The sequence below is a fragment of the Chionomys nivalis genome, chromosome 15 (assembly GCF_950005125.1).
Source record: "Chionomys nivalis chromosome 15, mChiNiv1.1, whole genome shotgun sequence".
NCBI classification, from domain to species: Eukaryota; Metazoa; Chordata; class Mammalia; order Rodentia; family Cricetidae; genus Chionomys; species Chionomys nivalis.
Genome location: NC_080100.1, coordinates 47385265 through 47404190, shown reverse-complemented (window position 1 = coordinate 47404190; position 18926 = coordinate 47385265). Strand labels below are relative to the sequence as shown.

The 18926-nt window shown below is 43.2% G+C and overlaps 1 protein-coding gene across 3 annotated transcripts in view; it reads right to left on the bottom strand.

Annotated features, from left to right (window-relative positions):
• Arhgef28 (Rho guanine nucleotide exchange factor 28) overlaps nucleotides 1–18926 on the bottom strand; it is a 293656-nt gene that overhangs the window by 89347 nt on the left and 185383 nt on the right. For all 3 annotated transcript variants that reach the window (XM_057789428.1, XM_057789426.1, XM_057789427.1), the window contains exons 10-11: nucleotides 7465–7586; nucleotides 3923–4203 (exon numbers count right to left, since the gene is read on the bottom strand). In XM_057789428.1, the coding sequence (XP_057645411.1) occupies nucleotides 3923–4203; nucleotides 7465–7586 (403 nt within the window). The remainder of the gene's footprint in view (nucleotides 1–3922; nucleotides 4204–7464; nucleotides 7587–18926) is intronic.

Below are 18926 nucleotides of genomic sequence, written 5' to 3'. Positions count from 1 at the left end.
GAATCACAGTCAGGATGTCATGCTTGGTGGCAAGTAGAGATACCTGCGGAGCCACCTCACCAGTTCTTTAAACAAAATTTCATGTGTCCCCAAGTAGATGGTCCTACCTGGCAAAAGCCATTCTCTGTGGAATATTATTTTAATTAGGCAAAGATGTGTTACATCTGTTTATGCTGCAGAATATTACTTTAACTGTATAAAGGTGTGTCGCTTCTCTTTATGCTGCATTTATTTTAAAAATGTAAGGATGTGTTTTTAATTATGTAAAGATGTTTTGGATTTGTTTCACCTTACCTACCTAAGGTACCTGATTGGTCTAATAAAGAGCTGAATGGCCAATAGCTAGGCAGGAGAGGGACAGGCAAGGCTGGCGGGCAGAGACGTTAAAAAGGAGGAGAAATCTAGGCTCAGGAGGGGGGAACAGAATGAGGGAGGAGGAAAGAGCACACCCGGGGCAAGAAGCCAGGCAGACACCAGCCAGACACAGAGAAGCAGTGAAAGTAAGATATTCAGAAAGAAAAAAAGTGAAACACCCCAAGGCAAAGGCAGATGAACAGAAGCAGGCTAAATTAAAAGAGCTAGCCAGCAAAGAGCTAAGCTAAGGTCTAGCATTCATCTATGTGTCATGATTTGGGAGCTGGTTGGTGGCCTTAAATAGCCTGATATTCCGTTTCAATGACTTTACAAAAGTGGGTTTGATAGTGACAGCCTCACTATTTTTGTTTTGTAAACACCATTTCCAGTCCTGTATAGCCACCCTTCACATACTGAACATGCCAGAGATGCTGATCCACGGGGCTATTCGCACAGCAGCCTCCGGGCAATGACACAGGGAAGATACAGTTACCATCCCTGCGGTTGGAAAGCCAGATGGGCAGAGGTGAGTATAAGAGGGGAGTGCCGTGAAGGGCTCACCTTGGGGTCAAGACAAGGGTCAGAGATACACTGCGTGTAAAGCCTCAAGCATGTCAACGTGAGATGGTCACTTTCAGAGACTTCCCGCTAAGGATTCTGTCTCAGACGGAAGTAAAGATTCTTTCTGCCTAACTACAACGTCTTTCCTCCTATTTAAGGTTCATAACCACAGCATCAAAGGACAGAATGTGACTGCACACTTTCAAGGTCCAGTCCCTCACAGCATTTACATTGTAAACCATTCCATCAAGCATCAAGGCCATGGGTGGCCATGGATGCATTATAACATGGGATTTTTTTATTATTTTCCTTGACTGTTTCAGTGCTAGAGGATGAGGTTTTCATCCAACACAACACTGGAAAACCATCTTGTTGGAACTACAAACAATGGAAGATGAAAATTTAAATTATCTCTTTTGGCTTTTTTAAAAAACATGGGTCATTTAATAGTGGAATATTGATTTCATAAACTGTGACTCTCAGACAGAGTTCTTACTTCATGCTTATAATTAGGTAAGTTTCTAACCCCGACTCATTCCCAATACCTTGACTATAGCTGAGAAAGAATTGGGAAAAGGAATAACTTAACTGCAAGTCATCTGTCACAGGACAAATGTTAATCACAACGTGTTATTGTCTCCTTCGGGAAAGTAGGTCAACTGTGACTAAGACAGTTAGCCAAAGTCAGCCATTCCTCTCCTGGTAAGATGGCAGACTGGTTTGTATGTCACGGTAAACCCACACTTCCCAAAAGGGAAAATCCTGCTGTAACATACAGATAAGGAGCGGGCAAAGAGTTGCAGCGTCGGGATTAGTGTGTGCTGCCCAATTTAATATTGTGGTGACCTTCAGGAAATGTAGGATTTGTTTTGGTTAGCCTTGTCCCTATGTCATCCACAGTTTTGACTCTGTGCCCCCAAATTCCTCTTTTGTTAGACATTCCTGGTCTCTCCCGACATTGTTCTCTTACTAAATTTCACCACGGTTTATTGTCTCTCAGGCTCTTCACTCCATGGCAGAATTCACTGACAGGAGTCATCTCATGGCTAAAAAGAAATATCTGCAGCCATCAGCCCCCCTCTATCCCAGTCACTATTCTCATTTCTCAAGACTGGAAGAGTGCTGGTAAAGAGTGTTTTGGGGAGAACAGCTTCTACTTCTTCCAATAACAACTGTGTGTGTGTGTGTGTGTGTGTGTGTGTGTGTGTGTGTGTGTGCGCGCGCACAAGTGGGTAGGTATGTAGATATGTTTATATAGTTCTGTGTAGCCCAAGCTGACCTTGAACTTGCCATCTTCCTACTTCTGCCTCCTGAGTGCTGGCTTAGTTTTTCTGTTATTATAAAAAAGAAACTATCTGTAGCAAGAAAAGTTTCCACAACAGAACATGAAGACACCAATTTGAAGTTCTGGGAATATTTTCATAAAGAGAGCAGAATAACCATTTGTACTTTTTCTGTCTTATATTTCTCAAAAGGCTCTTTAAGCAACCCACTTCTTGAGATCTGAAGGGCACTTTACAAACCCAACAGATTCTGCCAGAATGTATCAATCACACACAGTGGGGCTGTATGGAGTCTGGCCTACACTGACAGCTTCTTACCCCAGTGCACAGGTTCAAAGCCCCAAAGACCCTACAATGCAATGAAAATAACCTCTCTCCAGCATCTACAAAATCATAAGATAAAACACAAACCCGAAGTGAGGATTTTAGGACTTATGGCCAAAATAGCCTTCAATATCAATACTTGGCACTTAAAGAAACTCAGTCTGTAGATCCATATAGAAATACACCCAGTGGATGGTGCCCACTGACACTGGTTCCCTCCTCATCTTGCTTGGTCAGCTATAGCTCTTCTGAGTATCTGTTCGTCTACATACATGTTCATTTATAGATAAACATTTACATACACATGTGTATATGCTAAGTTCACTGATCTCTAACTTCATCTGTTAAAGTGAACACAGAATCATAGAGTTAGGACATGAGAGAAAAGTAGATTAACCCATAAGGAAAGTGGAAACTGGCTTATTTCCTAAAGAAAATGGACACATAGACAGAGCATGAACACACACAAATATATGTCACCACAACATGTACAATCGTACTTTTTAAAAATGGTATTTCACGTGTACCAGAAAAAATAGAGCCTTTATGAGCCCATCCAGCTTGAAACACAAGCCCAGGCGAAGTCCTTCTAGTCCGCTCTAGCCCACTCTCCTTCCACTTTCCCGCAGCTGACTTGAAATTAGGGTTTTTTTTTCCTTCCCCATTCTCTTCTTTCTCTTTATAGCTTATGCACATATGCAATCGTTTGTCTTATTTTGCATTCTGTGAAAATTAAATCTGTTTGTAGCTTCCTTTTTTCAACTCTATGCCTTTGAGATGCACACCATATATACACACTTGTATTTAATTCATTTTCTTGACCTGTATAGCATTCCATTTATAGTTTAAGACGAGGTATAGCTACACGTCTAGCTCCCAGCTGAGTTACTTCCTTCTGCTACAAATTCTGATGTGGTGGTCTACTGGTCAACAGTAGTGACAAGACGATGCAAATCATTTTCCAAACTTGTTACACGATGCTCTTCCCTCAGCCACCATTGAGTTCATGTCACAATCTTGGCAATGTCAGACTTTTCAATTTCTACCAATCTACTAATACTCAGAATTGTAGTTTTCCTTTTGTGCATTTTGTTGGCTTTCTTTTTTGTTTGTTTGTTTTTTGAGACAGGGTTTATCTGTAGCTTTGAAGCCTGTCCTAGAACTAGCTCTTGTAGGCCAGGCTGGCCTCGAACTCACAGAGATCTGTCTGCCTCTGCCTCATGAGTGCTGGGATTAAAGGCGTGTGCCACCACCACCCGGCTTTTGTTGGCTTTCTTAACTGCCTTACTTTCAAATGAACATATACAGGAAATAAAAGGGGGGATAGCATTTTGATATAGAGAAATAGCGATGAGGACAATCTTTAAAAAGAAACCTTTTCCCAGAGAGAAACATCTTACCTTCTTTTCTTGAGATGACCCTGCTCCTTATCAAATTCATGAAGGCCAAAAGGAAGGTTCAACTGAGAAGTGCAAGAGCTGGCTGGTGACATGCAGGGCTTCAGGGCTGCAGTGCCCGCCGGCCCCTCACTGTCCTCACCGAGTGGATGCCCACAGGGACTGCAGTCAGAAGGAGGGATGTGTCTGCAAGCCTGAGGCCCCAGAGTGGACCTCATGGATTCGGGGCTCATATGGGCTGAGAGTCCCTCTATGTTGATATAGTTGATGTCCAAATCGCCAACCTGGACATTGGAAGAGAACATTGTGCCAAATGAAAGCAGGAAAGAGTGGTTTGATTAAAATCAACAAAACCCCGAGTTTTAAAAAAAAAAACTCCACCACATTTATTTTTTTCTTCTAATTTGTGCTTTATGTAACCAGAGAATTCCAATATGTTTGTGTTCATGTGGTCTATCCCATGATCCTCTATCACTTTCCCATAATTCTCAAAAAAATAAAAAATGCCTCCTAGCCTGTGACTTAAGCAGAACCTGGCTGTCCTTTTAACACTTTATGAACCACTACCTCAAAATGAGGGGCATATGTTGTTAAACACCTGAGAAAACACCAAAGAGTATGAGCTTTATTCAAAACACAGTTCATAAGAATTGTTCCAGTGGGTTTAGAAGTCTGAGGTTCCCTAATAAACATCACTAATGACTCAAACTACATAAAGCACATTGTATAACCAGAAGATTTTTTTTTTAAGGCACAAACCTCAAATTACCTGCAAATAAAATAAACATGAAAGCCAACAAGCAACACTGTATTCATAGCAGAGCACTCATCAGAGAGTAGGAAAGGCCTGGGAAGAAACAGTGGAAAAAGAGCAGGAAGTCAGAGGGGAACCTGAAACCTCTCATAGACAGAAGTCCCCGCTGAGCACATGGAAAAGAGCTCTGGCTGATCAGAACACTTGCTCTGAGACACGGGCTTACATGTGCTTGTGAATTAGGGCTGGCTGCCCAAAAGCGTCATTTCTCAGGAACAGGCAGTGAAAAGGAAGAGAGCCACACCCCTGTAGAGGAGACTGGAGGCTGCAGGAGGAGCTCCATGGTGAGAGCAGCCTTGCAAATGCAAAGCCCTGGATTCCATCGCTAGTGCCAAAGAGTGAAGGGATAAAGGGGAGGAAAAGGCAGAGTGAATGGGGTTGTTAGGGTCCTAGGTCATCAACCATCATCTTAATAATCTACTACGACAAAAACCAACACAAATGCTCCAGGCAGCAAGTGGGATGCTATGAGTAACAGGAAGGACTAGGGGAATACCTCAGTTGGTAAAGTGCTGGGGACCCCATAGAAAAGCCAGGTATGGTGGTGTGTATCTGTGACCCCGACAGCGGGAGGAAAGAGATGAAGGATGCCTAGCTTGTTGGCCAGCTAGCCAGGCTAGGCAAGTTTGTCTTAACTGTACAAATTGAGCAATCCTTTACTATGCTTACTGAATTGGGCTGTCTGCATTCTTTTTCTTATTTATCTTATTAAAGCAGCACTTCTCTCACCTAAAGTAGTCATAAATGAAAATTATAACCTAGGTTCATCTTTGAGGATTTTTTTCAATTTCAGTGCATTTTTTGAACATTATAATAACAATTTCCCCACATAAAGTTGAAACATTCACAATAGTTGGGGAAAATCAAAGTAGGATCAATAATCAGTCCAGTGAGGTTTAGAACAAAATGGAATAAAGATTCGAAAAGTCCATTGAAATTATAGAGATAACATAAAAAAAATAATAATCTCATGAAGACAAGAAATATCTGTATACTGAAAACTATAAAACACTTTTGAAAGAATTTCAGGAAGACATAGAGAAATGCAAAGATAGCCTTATGTTCTCAGAGAGAAAGAACTGGTGTTTTTTGACCACATTTGCACTGTGGTTTATGCGCATATATAATACACACACACATAGTTCATTTTTAAATGAGCAAAGGGCCTAAACAGACATTTTCCCAAAGAAGACTCCCTAACGGGTGCCATGCACAGGAAAAGATGTCCGCTGACAGCAGTGCAAACCAAAGCCACAGCAAAGTGTGTGTCATGTTACGGCTTTCTGTCACCGGAAGGCAGCAGGAGAGAGTTAAGGATGAGCTAGAGAAGGAAGCCCTGGCAAGCTGCTGACGGAAGATGTAAATTAGCACACTCATCATTGAAAACAACAGAGATTCTTCAAAAAAAAAAAAAAAAATTCAAAGTACAACCACCATACAATCCAGAAGCCCCGTTCTGGGTATATCCAGGGAAATCCAACCTCAAGAAATGTCTCTGCTCCCATGTCATAGAAGCATCATTCGCGCTTCACAAGTCACACGCATCTCAACACATCACCCTGTAGACTTCAGCACATATCATCTTTGTCAACTATCCCTGCAAAGGGCTAGAAAATAAATCTCATACTTCATCACGAATATAATAAACCTGACATGTAAATACCCGCTTATAAGACACACAGAATGATCATCCTGAACCTGAAGGACTCACGGCGTACTCTGATTTATTGGTTTCTCCATCATTTTGGGATTCACCCCACCCTTTGCAATTTATAGTGTTCATTTATTGCAACCCTGCTTCATGACACTAAAGCAGAGGAGTGGAGCACTCTACTACAGGTTGAAACAGAGATCTACTAGACAAGAAAATGAGAAAACACCTTCATGTCCATTTAGTGTGTATGTGCACGTGTGAATGCGTATGTATGTGTGCAAGTGTGTATGTGTACATGTGTATATGTATGTATGGCATGTCTATAAGGAGATTTCTTTTCAAGGTAGCAGGAATCTCATATTCTCAAAATTATCGAAGACAATTCCATAAAATTTCACCAAATTAGGATGTGAAAAAAACATTCACATTTATAAGAATATTGAAGTTTGCAAATACAGAAAAGCTTCAAGGTGACTGAGTCAAAGAACCAAACCAAAGCTGAGTGGAGCTGATGCATCTAAGCTCTGCTCTGAGCTCAAGCCCACAAGTCTCTAAATTGGGTGAGGAGTGGAGATGTTCTAAATAGTCCAGCTTCCCCGTGACTAGACACTGAATTCTCAACACATCAAAGTTCTACAACCTCAATACACACCGGCTCGCAGGTTACAAGGATGAAAGATGATCACATGAGATGGGCTGGGATCAGGTGTCTACCCACTCATTTCTGCCTGCTTGATTTAAACACATACTTTGCCACATACACAGAGACAGCACTTACTGGAAACCTATATGAATGATACTGGCCACACGTTGCCATTTACTGTACGGCTGCACCAGAGAGCTTTCTCATTCCTCCTGGCTATACTCAAGACCCTTCCCTTCCAGTGCTTCTTGGTGGAGTAAGGTATTCTGTGCACCAAGGAAGAATCCTAGTTAAAGCTTAGGGGTGGGGCTTAAGCTAGAATTCTCAAAGGATCACAAGAAAAATCTCTCTCTCTCTCTCTCTCTCTCTCTCTCTCTCTCTCTCTCTCTCTGGGAAGTGGTTCCTATACCCCTGGTCACTTCAGCATGCCTTACCTGATCAATCACCATGCAGTTAGCATAGACTTCATCGCCCCCATTCAGCACGTCAGAGAGCTGGCCCGCAGCAAGGGACGTTGGGGCATGCTTGGACTTTTTGAAGCCATCAAAGGAGTGATCTAGAAGAAATGAACAGGATTAGGAAATGATCAAGTGTTAGCAATTTCTCTTACAACCAAGCCTTGCCTTCTTAGTCAAAAAACAAAACAACAAAAATGCATTTTAACATAGTATTTTCTATCTTCATACGTTAAGAGCTATAGTGCAAGTACTGTCTCTTCTATACCTAGATCTTTTCTGTTATCTAAAACTTAAATAGTTCTAGACAGATAAATATTAGCCCACTGCAAGCATAGATTCCCCCTTCGTTGGAGACCTTTAAATTCTCACACATTAACCTCCACTCCATCTCCTTTACTGATAACATGGGGGAATTGTTAGCGGCACGCTTCTCAAGTATGTGACGGGGTTAGACTGAGTCACTAACCATCCAAAGACACCACGGAGCCCAGCAGTGGTGGCTCTGGATCATCCACAAGCCCTCACAGGGGGCTCTTCCCTTCATTTTAAATTCTGAAATGGCTTTTGCTTCCATGGTCTCTTCTGTGGTCTCAGCTGCTCAGAATGGGGTCCTGGACAGCTGATATACTACTGTGTCTGCAGGGAGTGCAGAGTTGAAGGCAATAAAAGCCTGTGCAAGCCAGAGGCCTGGCTCCCTGTACCCGGTCTGTTTACTCAATCTCCAGACACCTCCGTGGAGTCCTCCCATCTGTAAAGGCAGAGCAGCACCACTCTTGACTTTGTGGGCTTATGGCAGTGAAACGAGCCTGGACGCCTACAGCAGCTGACAGTAAGTGCTCCATTAACATGATATGTGGCTGGTATTAACGTTTGCTGTCATTATTAAGATCTTTAATTATGATCAGCATGAAGTACAAGGATAATAAAATGAGCCACAGTATTGCATCTGTAAGTGACTTTAATGGGTAGATTTATGGTATATCTCCACACACAGTGCTACCTAGCAAGTTTTCTTGAATGGATACAAAATGGAGAGAAATGGATTGGGTGTGGTGACGCACACCTTCACACCCAGCAGGGTGGCAGACAAAGGCGGGTCTCTGTGAATTTGAGACCAGCCCGGCCTACAGAGCAAGTTTTAGGCCAGTCTTAAAAACAAAACAAGGAGACAGAACTGTCTCAAGCCACTAGAATTGGCTTGTATCCCACTGCCTGGCTTAGCTCTGTCATAGGTAAAGTCAGATTGTGAATTATTACTCATGATTTCTAGGTTGATGTTCTATATTTCAAAATTCTATTTTTCCACAGAAAGTTCTGGAGTACATAAAAGATATAAAGACATATGAATTGAACAAACCAAATGGCCCTGGCTTCAGATCACAAATCTAGATCTACTTTCCCAGAACACCAAAATTGAGTTTTATTTAGTTTCTTAAGAAAATATACAAAATAGAGGAAAGTATTTTCTTATAACCATAATTGATTATTTCATTAACATATTTAACTAGCTAGCAATGTGAGACACACAAAGTCCACAGGCAGTTCACAAGTACGACCTTCATGATCAATGGCTATACGCATTCATTCTGATTACACAGAAGAGGCTCCATGAGATATCTATCAGTGAGGCAGCAACACACTTCCAGTGCTCATTTGTCACTCTGGAGAATGTTTGAAAGCAGTCACAAATAATACAACATGGCCCTGAGGCATGTGATTAATCCAGCTGGGCTGTTTTACAGTGCTTTGCTTATACAGACATGAAACACCTGGCATTTCTGCCTTCACACTTAGAGGCCATTCACCTCTTTTCTGGGGGCTTCCCTATTAAGATTTCACTCATCACTGGATTGACCTAAGAAGACAACAAGCAATGAATAGATTTAGTTTGAAAGACACAGAATCAAGTGAAAGCTTACCCCAAATTGAGGGGCTTAGATGAATGTGTTGCTCTGTCACCAACAGTTGGATTTTTTTTTCTGTGTGCATGTATTCACACGCACACATATAAGTGCCTGCGGAGGCCTGAGGAGGTCTGAGAAGGACATCAGATCCCCTGGGAGTCACAGGTGGTGGTTACCCTCCAGGGGAAGGTGCTGGAACCAAACTCTGACCCTCTGAAACAGCAAGCGCTTTTAACAGGCCTGTCTCCAGTCCCCAGAGCCTCATTCTTAATGACCAAGAACACTGGGTTCAGAATGCCGACCACTTGCTCCAGCAATGAGCAGGACCAGAAACCACTGCTGTTTTCCAGCACACAGGTGGGACGGACGTTGTCCATTATAAACTTGAGCCCTCCAAGTCATGTCAGGGGACTGTGCCCACGTCACAGAATAAACTACAAGATGGCTGAGTTTGGAGACTTAGAGTCTAATTTGTTTTCTGAATTACTAATTTGATTAGGGCTTAGATAATTATTTGATTGAGTTACAAAGGCAGGATTAAGAATGATCCCTAGCAGTAATTTAAAATAGTCAAAGCTCTGAAAATCTTTTTTTTTTCTTTATACATTTGCTTCACAAATATACTTAGTGGCTAAATCTAACTCAAACTCAGGTAAAGTCTTTATTTTCCCCACTTAAGGTCAACATTCAAACATTTGCCACAGAGACACTACTAGTCTAGGTGACTGTGGTGCCCCAGGGTCTCCTATGAGAGTCACAACTCACAAAGTGCAAGCCCCACGCCAAAAAGACAATCCTCAAATAGAGCGGATCCCAGATTCACCAAGAAGAGACTGTGAGTCTCTACAACCATAGCGACAAGTGATAATGGACCAAGACATCTCAAACTGTTGCCTTTCCTCTCTTAATTTCCCATTTTTCTGCAGCAACACAACACCTACGTTGCACATTTTTTAGTATTTCCATCAGGTTCGTACACTTTTTTCTTTTAAATGATACTGTTTTAAGAAACACCTTATCTCCAGTATAAACAGAAAGCCGGTCTCCCCTGACAAAAATAGAAAGGAATGGACAAGCTACAAGGCTACAGAAGTGAAGCAATACAGTAAATTCCAAGTCTAGCTATCTACTCAAGCTGGGAGGCTGCCTGTCTTCTCTGTTAAATACACGAAGATTCCAGAATCCCAAAGAAGCACTAATGATGTGATGTGTCCCACTAAAAGTCTCTTCTTAAAAACGGACAGACCGAAAGACTGTGGAAGCCTGAGGAAACTCAGTCACTAAACCACTTGCCACACAAGCATTAGTATCAGAACCGGGGGGTGGGGGGGTTGGAGATTAAAAAAAAAAGCTGTGCATGGCGACGCATGCATGTAATCCCGGTGCTGGGGAGGGGGCCACATCCCGAGAGCTCGCTAAGCAGCCAACCAAACTACTTAGTGAGTCCCATGCGAATCAGAAAGCTCTCTCAAGTAAAAACCAAGGTGGCCAGCACTCGAGGAAGGATACCGAGGTTGTACTCTGGCTTCCACAACGGCAGGAACATATGTGCACACATGCACACGTGCACACACACACACAGAGCAATACACAGAGCAACTTGCAAAAGCAATACCAAATTGCTACAGGTCGACTGTGAAATGGCCCCTACAAGCTCATATGCTTGAACACTTGGTCCCCACCTTGAGGTACTGTTCTGGAAGGCTGTGGGGCACAGCTGACAGACTCTGACAGACAGTGAAGGCTGTCCCCATGAGAGAAGTCACAGCTACAAGCTCCCATCCACATCCACTGAGCCTCTCTGCCACACCTTCTCTCCCACAAAACTCTGATCCAAACAAACCTCCTGCCCTGGAAACGCTGCTGTCACTCTGTGTGTCACAGAGAGGAGACACTCAAAACCTACCTGACTATGTAGCTAGGTGTGAGTGGCTCAGTGTGGGAGTGACCTGGTGTGACCCAGTACGAAGCTAGCCACCTCCCAGACCTTGTCATTGCTCTGTCACCGCAAGGATGACCTACTGTGACAGTCTCTCCAGACCCCAGAGTTGGGCTTTAATATTTATGTGTAGTGGTGATTTTTAAGAATACTTTGGGTCTGTCAAGTGGTTCAGAGGGTAAAAGGACAAGCCTGGTGAGTCCCCACCCCCAGGACCCATGTGAATCACGAAAAACCAACCCCCACAAAGTTGTTCTCTGACTTACACATTCCATGGACACATACAATAAATAAAACAAACAACAAGCAAACAATTTCATGTAATTATAATGGCACATGTTTAAAAACAACCCAAGTCTGTTGTGGCAGCACACTCCTATAATCCCAGCACTTAGGAGGTAGAGCCAAGAAGATCAAAAGTTCACATTCACCCTTGGCTAGACAACACATTTAAGGCCAGCCTGGGCTACATGAGACTCAGTCTCATAAAAGCAAAACAAGACAACCACCAAGCCCAAGGCAAACTGGAACACATCAAACATTGCATGTGCTGCATAAAAACCATGAAAAATTCTACTTTTATCTCACTTCCAATAGGATTTCTCTCCCATGACTCCAGAGCGAACATTTCTAAATCCGAGGGATTATAACTGCTAAGCGGAATCAGTCAGAGATGCTGCGTTCCCAGAACAGCGGGGGTGGCTCAGGAATGAGAGGCTATGACAAGACAGAGTGGATAGGGGCCAGCGTCTTCCTGAGGATCCTACAGGATCAACAACTGCTCAGGGGATCCCCGATCCTCCTTCAGTTATTATCCTCGCTACTGGGTAGCTCCACTGGGGCTCCTAAACCACAGATTCCCATCAGTACTTCCTAGCTATGCCAGGAGATAACAAGGGAGATATTTTTGTCCTGGGAAGAGGGCCCTTTGGCACCAAGAAGGGAGGGAGGAGGCTGAAGGGTCTCATTTCTCTCAGAGATGCTACAAATCTGACAGGGAGTGGTCACCATCATAGAACAGCCTGGGTGTCTACAGGCTGACTTCTGATAAAAGCCAGCTTGCTTTCTGGAAGGCCAGGCCTGGTAGCTAAAGGAAAGTGTAGCCAATTTGCCTGGTTATGTAAGAGAAACACACCCAGACATAAACAAACCTGTGGCCAGCTTCCTCCAAAGCTCCTGCCTGGCTTGCTCTCGCCCATTCCCTGCCAAGCTCCCGCCACAAAAGTTAGGTAGGGCTGTGCACTCCCAAAGTTTCTTGACCACAGCTAGGCAAGTTAGTCTCATTCATTTCCTTTCCTTCCTTCCTTCCTTCCTTCCTTCCTTCCTTCCTTCCTTCCTTCCTTCCTTCCTTCCTTCCTCCTTCCTTCCTTTCCTTCCTCCCTCCCTCCCTCCCTCCTTCCCTCTCTCCTTCCTTTCTTTTCCTCTTCCTGCAGTGTGCTTTGTCTTAAACATAGAACTGGGGGTTGGGGGTTTAGCTCAGTGATAGAGCACTTGCCTAGCATAGCCCTGGGTTCGATCCTCAGCTCTGGGGGTGGGGGAGAGACAAAATAACAAAAGCATAGAACTATAGGAACACAGGAGGATTTATTAAGACTAACTAGCCAGGCACACTAGGTAAGCCTGGTTGCAGGATTCAGTGGGAGGCAGCCTATGAAACAGTGACCAATATCGTCCATGGCAGCAGTGGCCCTCGTCCATGGCAGCAGTGGCCCTCGTCCATGGCAGCAGTGGCCCTCCTAGGACAGCTTCTGTCTCATGCACTGGCACCCTGGCGGCATTTTCCCAGCCACTCACAATCTACTTTATCATCTCTTCCACCAGTTATATCTGCTTACTCCATGCGCCTATTTCCTTCCAAGAACATAAGTCCTGGAAGAAGAGTGACTTTGAACGTTGTATTCTCTTTGTTCCCAGTGCCAAGAAGCAGGCCGGGCCATATGCAAAATGCAATCAGTAACTGTGGAAATAAGGAATAATTTCACCTCAAGAGAAGAAATTTGTGCCGGGCGGTGGTGGCGCACACCATTAATCCCAGCACTTGGGAGGCAGAGGCAGGAGGATCTCTTTGTTCAAGGCCTGTCTAGTTGACAAAGCAAGTTCCAGGGCAGTCAGGACCACACAGAGAAACTCTGTTTTGGAAAACAAACAAAAAGAAAAGGAGAGACAGAGACAGAGAGAGAGAGAATGAATAAACTTGTACCAGGAATAATGTCTAAATGTCTTCTAAAATGTCTTCTCAGCTTCTGGAAGCTTCTTTGGCTTTGTCCCAGTTTTTTTAGTTCTTCCCCAGACTTTCTTGTCTCTCCCTCTCCTTCCAACTCAACAATCACCATGAACCTGCTAGTTGTATGACCCGCTGGGCCCAGCCCAGGCCTCTCTACTTCTCTGACCTTTGCAAACATCCTCAAGGCACGTCATTACTGTCACCTGCCAAGTCTCAGCAGGGCCAGCAGGCTCTCCTTCCTGAGCATCCACCACACCTCAAAGAAGAAATTTTCATTTCACTTCTCCAGGCAGCGGTAACTTCCTGGTTGGGTCTGACCAATAAACAGTGCAGATGAAACAATATGGACCCCGACTTCCTTTGCCCCTGATATCAACAGCCTGAGAATAGCACTATTTAACCCCCTCACTCAAAACATCAGGATCTGGTAATGGTGGCACAAGGTTGTAATCCCAGTACTCAGGAGCTGAGGCAGGAGGATTGTGAGTGTAAAGCTGTTTGGCCTACCCAGTGGGATTCTGCCTCAAAAAAACTAACAGAGTAGACTACCGGTACTTGCTCTCCTCTAAAGAAATAAGGGGATATCAGGCAAATTTATAAATGAAGGAACAGGGGGAGGGATGGGGAAAGGTGCTGGTCAGGAAGGAATAAAATGTGAAATATAACAAAAGCATCATCTTCGGCACAGCTGGTCCACATGGCGCTGCACAGCTATAACCACCGCATGCATTGTCCCCATTACGAAACAGATATCTGTCTGATCCCCAAATAACACAGTCTAGGAAATCAAGGTGTCATTCAAGGTCCCCAAGACCACATAACCAATAACTGGCAAGCACCCTGCTAGGCTCCAAGCACTTTACTATATCTCTGAGGTCACTAAATGCTCTGTTTGGAAACAAAGGAAATAATGTTTGACTCTGGACTATACTCTAGCAGAGACTAATCAATTTAAAGATTAATGTGAAATTAATATTCCTAATATTGGTGAGCATTTCATAATGGAGATTCTACAGATGCATTGAATGCATAATAAACACTTGGCCTTGGGGAAAGAAAGAAAGATGGTTTAGCAGCAGCATGACTTTCTTGTTTTCCAAAAAAAAAAAAAAATGTTGCTATCGCAGCTATAAAAACTGATATATACTCAAATATTTCATAGAAATTATTTTAGAAATGCAGACACAGCTTCAGTCTAGTCTGGCAGACAATTCTGAACTACCCCTTCAGTGTGTGGGGGGGGAGGGAGGGAGGGAGGGTATGTGCACATGTGTAAAGTCTAGATGAATTATCTATAATCATCTTTATTATTCATAGAAGAATGAACTGCCAAGAAATCATATCATTTAATTTCTCTCTTCAGAAATTAATGCCTCTGACTATACAATATAACATACATCAGAGACAAAGTAAGCACGATTTTATTTTTACAATGCTACAATATACAAGTAGGAAAATTAGAAATTTCCATCAGTTTGTAACAAACAGATTAGTATTAAGACAACTTACATAGCGTGTACACTTAAAAATTTTAAAGAAAATGGTATTTGAACAATGTCTGGTATTTTCCCATTAAGAAGTCTCATTAATATGTTACAGTGGGACTTATCCCTGGGTGTGTTTGCCTACTTCCTGGGTCCCCCATGTGTAATTTCTCCTGGTAACTTGCTGCCGGGATATGACAGTGTGGGCCTAGCTGAGAAAATATCCATCAAACAGCAGATGCAAAATTTCATTTTGCTTTAACAGCACAACATTCAAAATACCCAGGGGAAAGAGCTGGAGAGGAAACCAAGATGCCAACAGATAGCTACATGTCATGAAATATATTATGTTTTCACTTTCAAATCTTTATGATCTACAATTGCTAGATTTTTCAAGAACAACATCCTTACATAAAAAAACAAGAGGGGGAGAAAGCTCATTTCTTTTTCAATGTGTCTCTTCATGCAAAACAGCAGTTTATCAGTAAGTCACCCATATCAGGTAATATATACATGAGCATATTATTTGGAAGTGTTTTCCCTACGAGTACACAGGGCTGTTTGTAGCTACCTGATATCTGTATTCTCCATAACCACATGGGTATTAACATATTCTTCTTTTCTAGTTATTGTATTTCTGTTGTTTAAATTTGTACTTGACAACTGTACATATTTCATGTACAAATTTCAAACATGCACATAACACATACCAGTCACTCTCACCCACTCCCATCTCCCTACTACCTTTGTCTATCCTCCCTCTTCCTCAAAAATCTCTCACACGTTCATGTCTCGAAATGTGAGGTGGGGCAGGGGCATAGCTCAGCCACAATGCACAAAGCCCTGGATTCCACCTCAGAACTACCAGATAAAAGTGGGTGGAGTAAGAGTCAGCCCAAAGGAGAGATGTCGTGGTAACCCAGTCCAGGTGTGTGAGGGATTGAACTACTGTGGCACAAACCCAGCGATGACCAAGAACTAGCCCTCTCCTTTGTCTCTGCTTCCCAATTTAAGTGGCCTTTGTGAAGTTCTGGAATGCACAGAAGGCCCTTGGGCTGATTTCTCTGCAATCCAGAAGAAAGAATACAGTGCCCTCCCACTGAGAGCAACCATTCCCAGAGAACTGCTGCTCTTCTCCTTAGCCATCCCTCTTCAAGGCTCTCCAGGGACTTTGCTCTTGGCATGGAAGATCTCACCTCAAGCTCTTCTGAGCTGGATCTGTGGCTACACAGAAAATTATCCAGATTCCAGAAAGATCTCCAGCCCAGGAATTTCCTGTGGGTTGGATGGAAGCTAGGTTACTTGTAGACCTCAGTCTGTACCGAGAGAAGGCCAATAGAGAAACCAAGGAACCTCTGACAATCATACCAAAGTGTCCAATGTCCTCAGAACTTGCTTTACCTCCTGGAATCTTGCCTCACTGCCTAGTCCTTCTACCAAGAATGATAGCTAAACACAGAAGCCAGTGGACTCCTGAGGTGAAAGGCCTTTCTCGGAGAATCAAACACCCTTTTGTCCAGACCCAGTTATTTCTGGTTCCATTACATCAGGTATTTAGCAAAGTCCTTTCTGCTGTTTGAGAGACTTAACAGTCCTAATTACTGAATGAGAAACTAGTCCACCACCCCGCCTCCATCACACCCAAGAGGCAACAAGGAAAGTGAGAGGCAGGGAGAAAGCGCAATCCTTTGAGAGCAACCATTTCCCCCAAATCTTTCCTAGTCCTAATTCCTAATTCTAGCAGCACAAAGCGGCCTTCCCACACACATGTTTACATTTGAACAGACTCTCAAGTGTGTAAATAATTTGTTTCTGCTCTCCTTCCCACCAGGCACTCCAGTAGATATTGTGTTGGTGTGTGGACTTTGGTGTGATTAGATTCAGTCAACAACCCCTTTTTTTCTTGGTTAAATCCTCTGAGGCCTGAAGTAAGTGAGCATAAAGACCACACTGGCAAGCTTTAGAGGAAACTAACCCATGGCATGAGACCCAAGACAGAACTGACGGCCACAGAAATATAAAGTGTTTTCCTTTGTTGCTATTGTTCTTTTCAAAACCACTTCAAGTAGTTCTAAAAACATTAACAAGCAGTTAAGGAAGATGTCCCCAGATGTCATCATCATGGGAACTCAATGACTAATTCATATCCTTCCTATAGACAGACATCGGCACACAGACATGATTTTGTTCATTTCTAATGCTGCAAGGAGTTTCAACACCCTAGGACCTGTCTGCAGAGTAATCCATGCTTTCACCCCCTAAAAGTCATCAGAAGCTATTGAGTTCTCCCATAGGCAAGGCGCTACATTAGCAGAACAGAGAACTATTCTTGGAACTATAATAAAGTCACTTATTTCTTAAGGGTCCTTAACAAGAGCATTTTGAATGAATGAATGAATGAATGAATGAATGAATGAGTGAATGAATGAATGAGTGGGTGAATGAATAATGAAACCTTAGTGATGCTTGGAAAGTCCTCAAATCATTCCAGGTTTCTTCTGGCTGAGGAACACTGCTGAATTCCTAAATCATACTCCATTACTGGGGGAACCTCTGGGCAGGAAAGCATGAAAGAGAGCTGGATATGGGATTTATCCATGATCAGGGCTCTCCACTGTGAGGATAATGAAGATTAAAGGCACAAATAAGTGGTTTCTCTCCCTGGGGAAGAAGTGTGAGATAGGTTTCCACTCTAAGTATGGGTTTTTTCTTTTTTTAATTCAGATCATCTGAATCCTGAGGAAATGAGGTTCACGCACACAAAAATCACCCAGAAGTGTCATTCTTGGCTTCCCCAGGTTGCTTCCAGTTGCCTACATGCCAGGAAATCTGAGATCCCAAACACCCCAGAGAGAAGCAATCAGCGGTGGATTGAGGATGTATGGCTGCCTATCATAGCCACCACCCTGTAAAAGACGTATGGTAGATGTTTCTGGAGAGAGCATCTGGGACAGCATCCAAGGACAGAGACCCCAAGTTCTGTCATCTGAAAGCCAAGGAAAAGCCAAAACACTAGAAGTCCAGGAGGAGAGTCACCAAGCCTTGCTGACACCAGGGGATGACCCCAGCAGTAGACCTTGGTTACAGGTACCAAACTCAAGAAGTCATATTTCTGAGAAGAGGTTAGGTCAGTTCAGTGAGAGCCAGAAAGATCCAGAATCTGCACAGATTCAAGAACCAGGCTCCCTCTACCACCAACTGCCCTCCAGTCTCACCAGGAAACCATATTAAATACTAACAAGGAAAGGGTAAAGAGTCAGCAGGAGAAATCTAAGAAAATATACTATCCCCGCTCCACCATCCCACTATCCAGTATGCTTTGTGGAAATAAGACCGAATGTAGACAAAAATAAATAGTAAGTAAATCAATATTCACTGCCTGCATTCCATGACCCAACACTGGAGGATGTGGGATGCATAGGACCACCCCACCTTCCAGGAACCTCAGGGTAGAGATGTGAATGCCAGCTATGACAGAGAAAGAAAGAGAAAGAGAAAGAGAAAGAGAAAGAGAAAGAGAAAGAGAAAGAGAAAGAGAAAGAGAAAGAGGAAGACATAGCAAACAGAATGCCACCTGAGATAGAACGCCGACCTCTGAGGGGAGACAGGAGAGCTGGGAAAGGGTCTATGAGCTGCATCTTGATGGAAAAGTCAGAGGTTTCCAGTTTGTGAGAAGAAATGTTCACCTAAACTTCTAACAATAAAAAGGAATGAAGGAGACCATGAGGTTAACTCACAGAATTGAAGGGATTTAATACTCAGAGCTTGAGTAGGGAAGTGGGCAGCTACAGGGGGCCGCAGAAACTAGTGCACAGGCCTGGAGCCTTATTTGCTTCTCTTTGCATTCCTTCTGACTACAGACTAGCTTTCTATAGCTAATGGCTTCG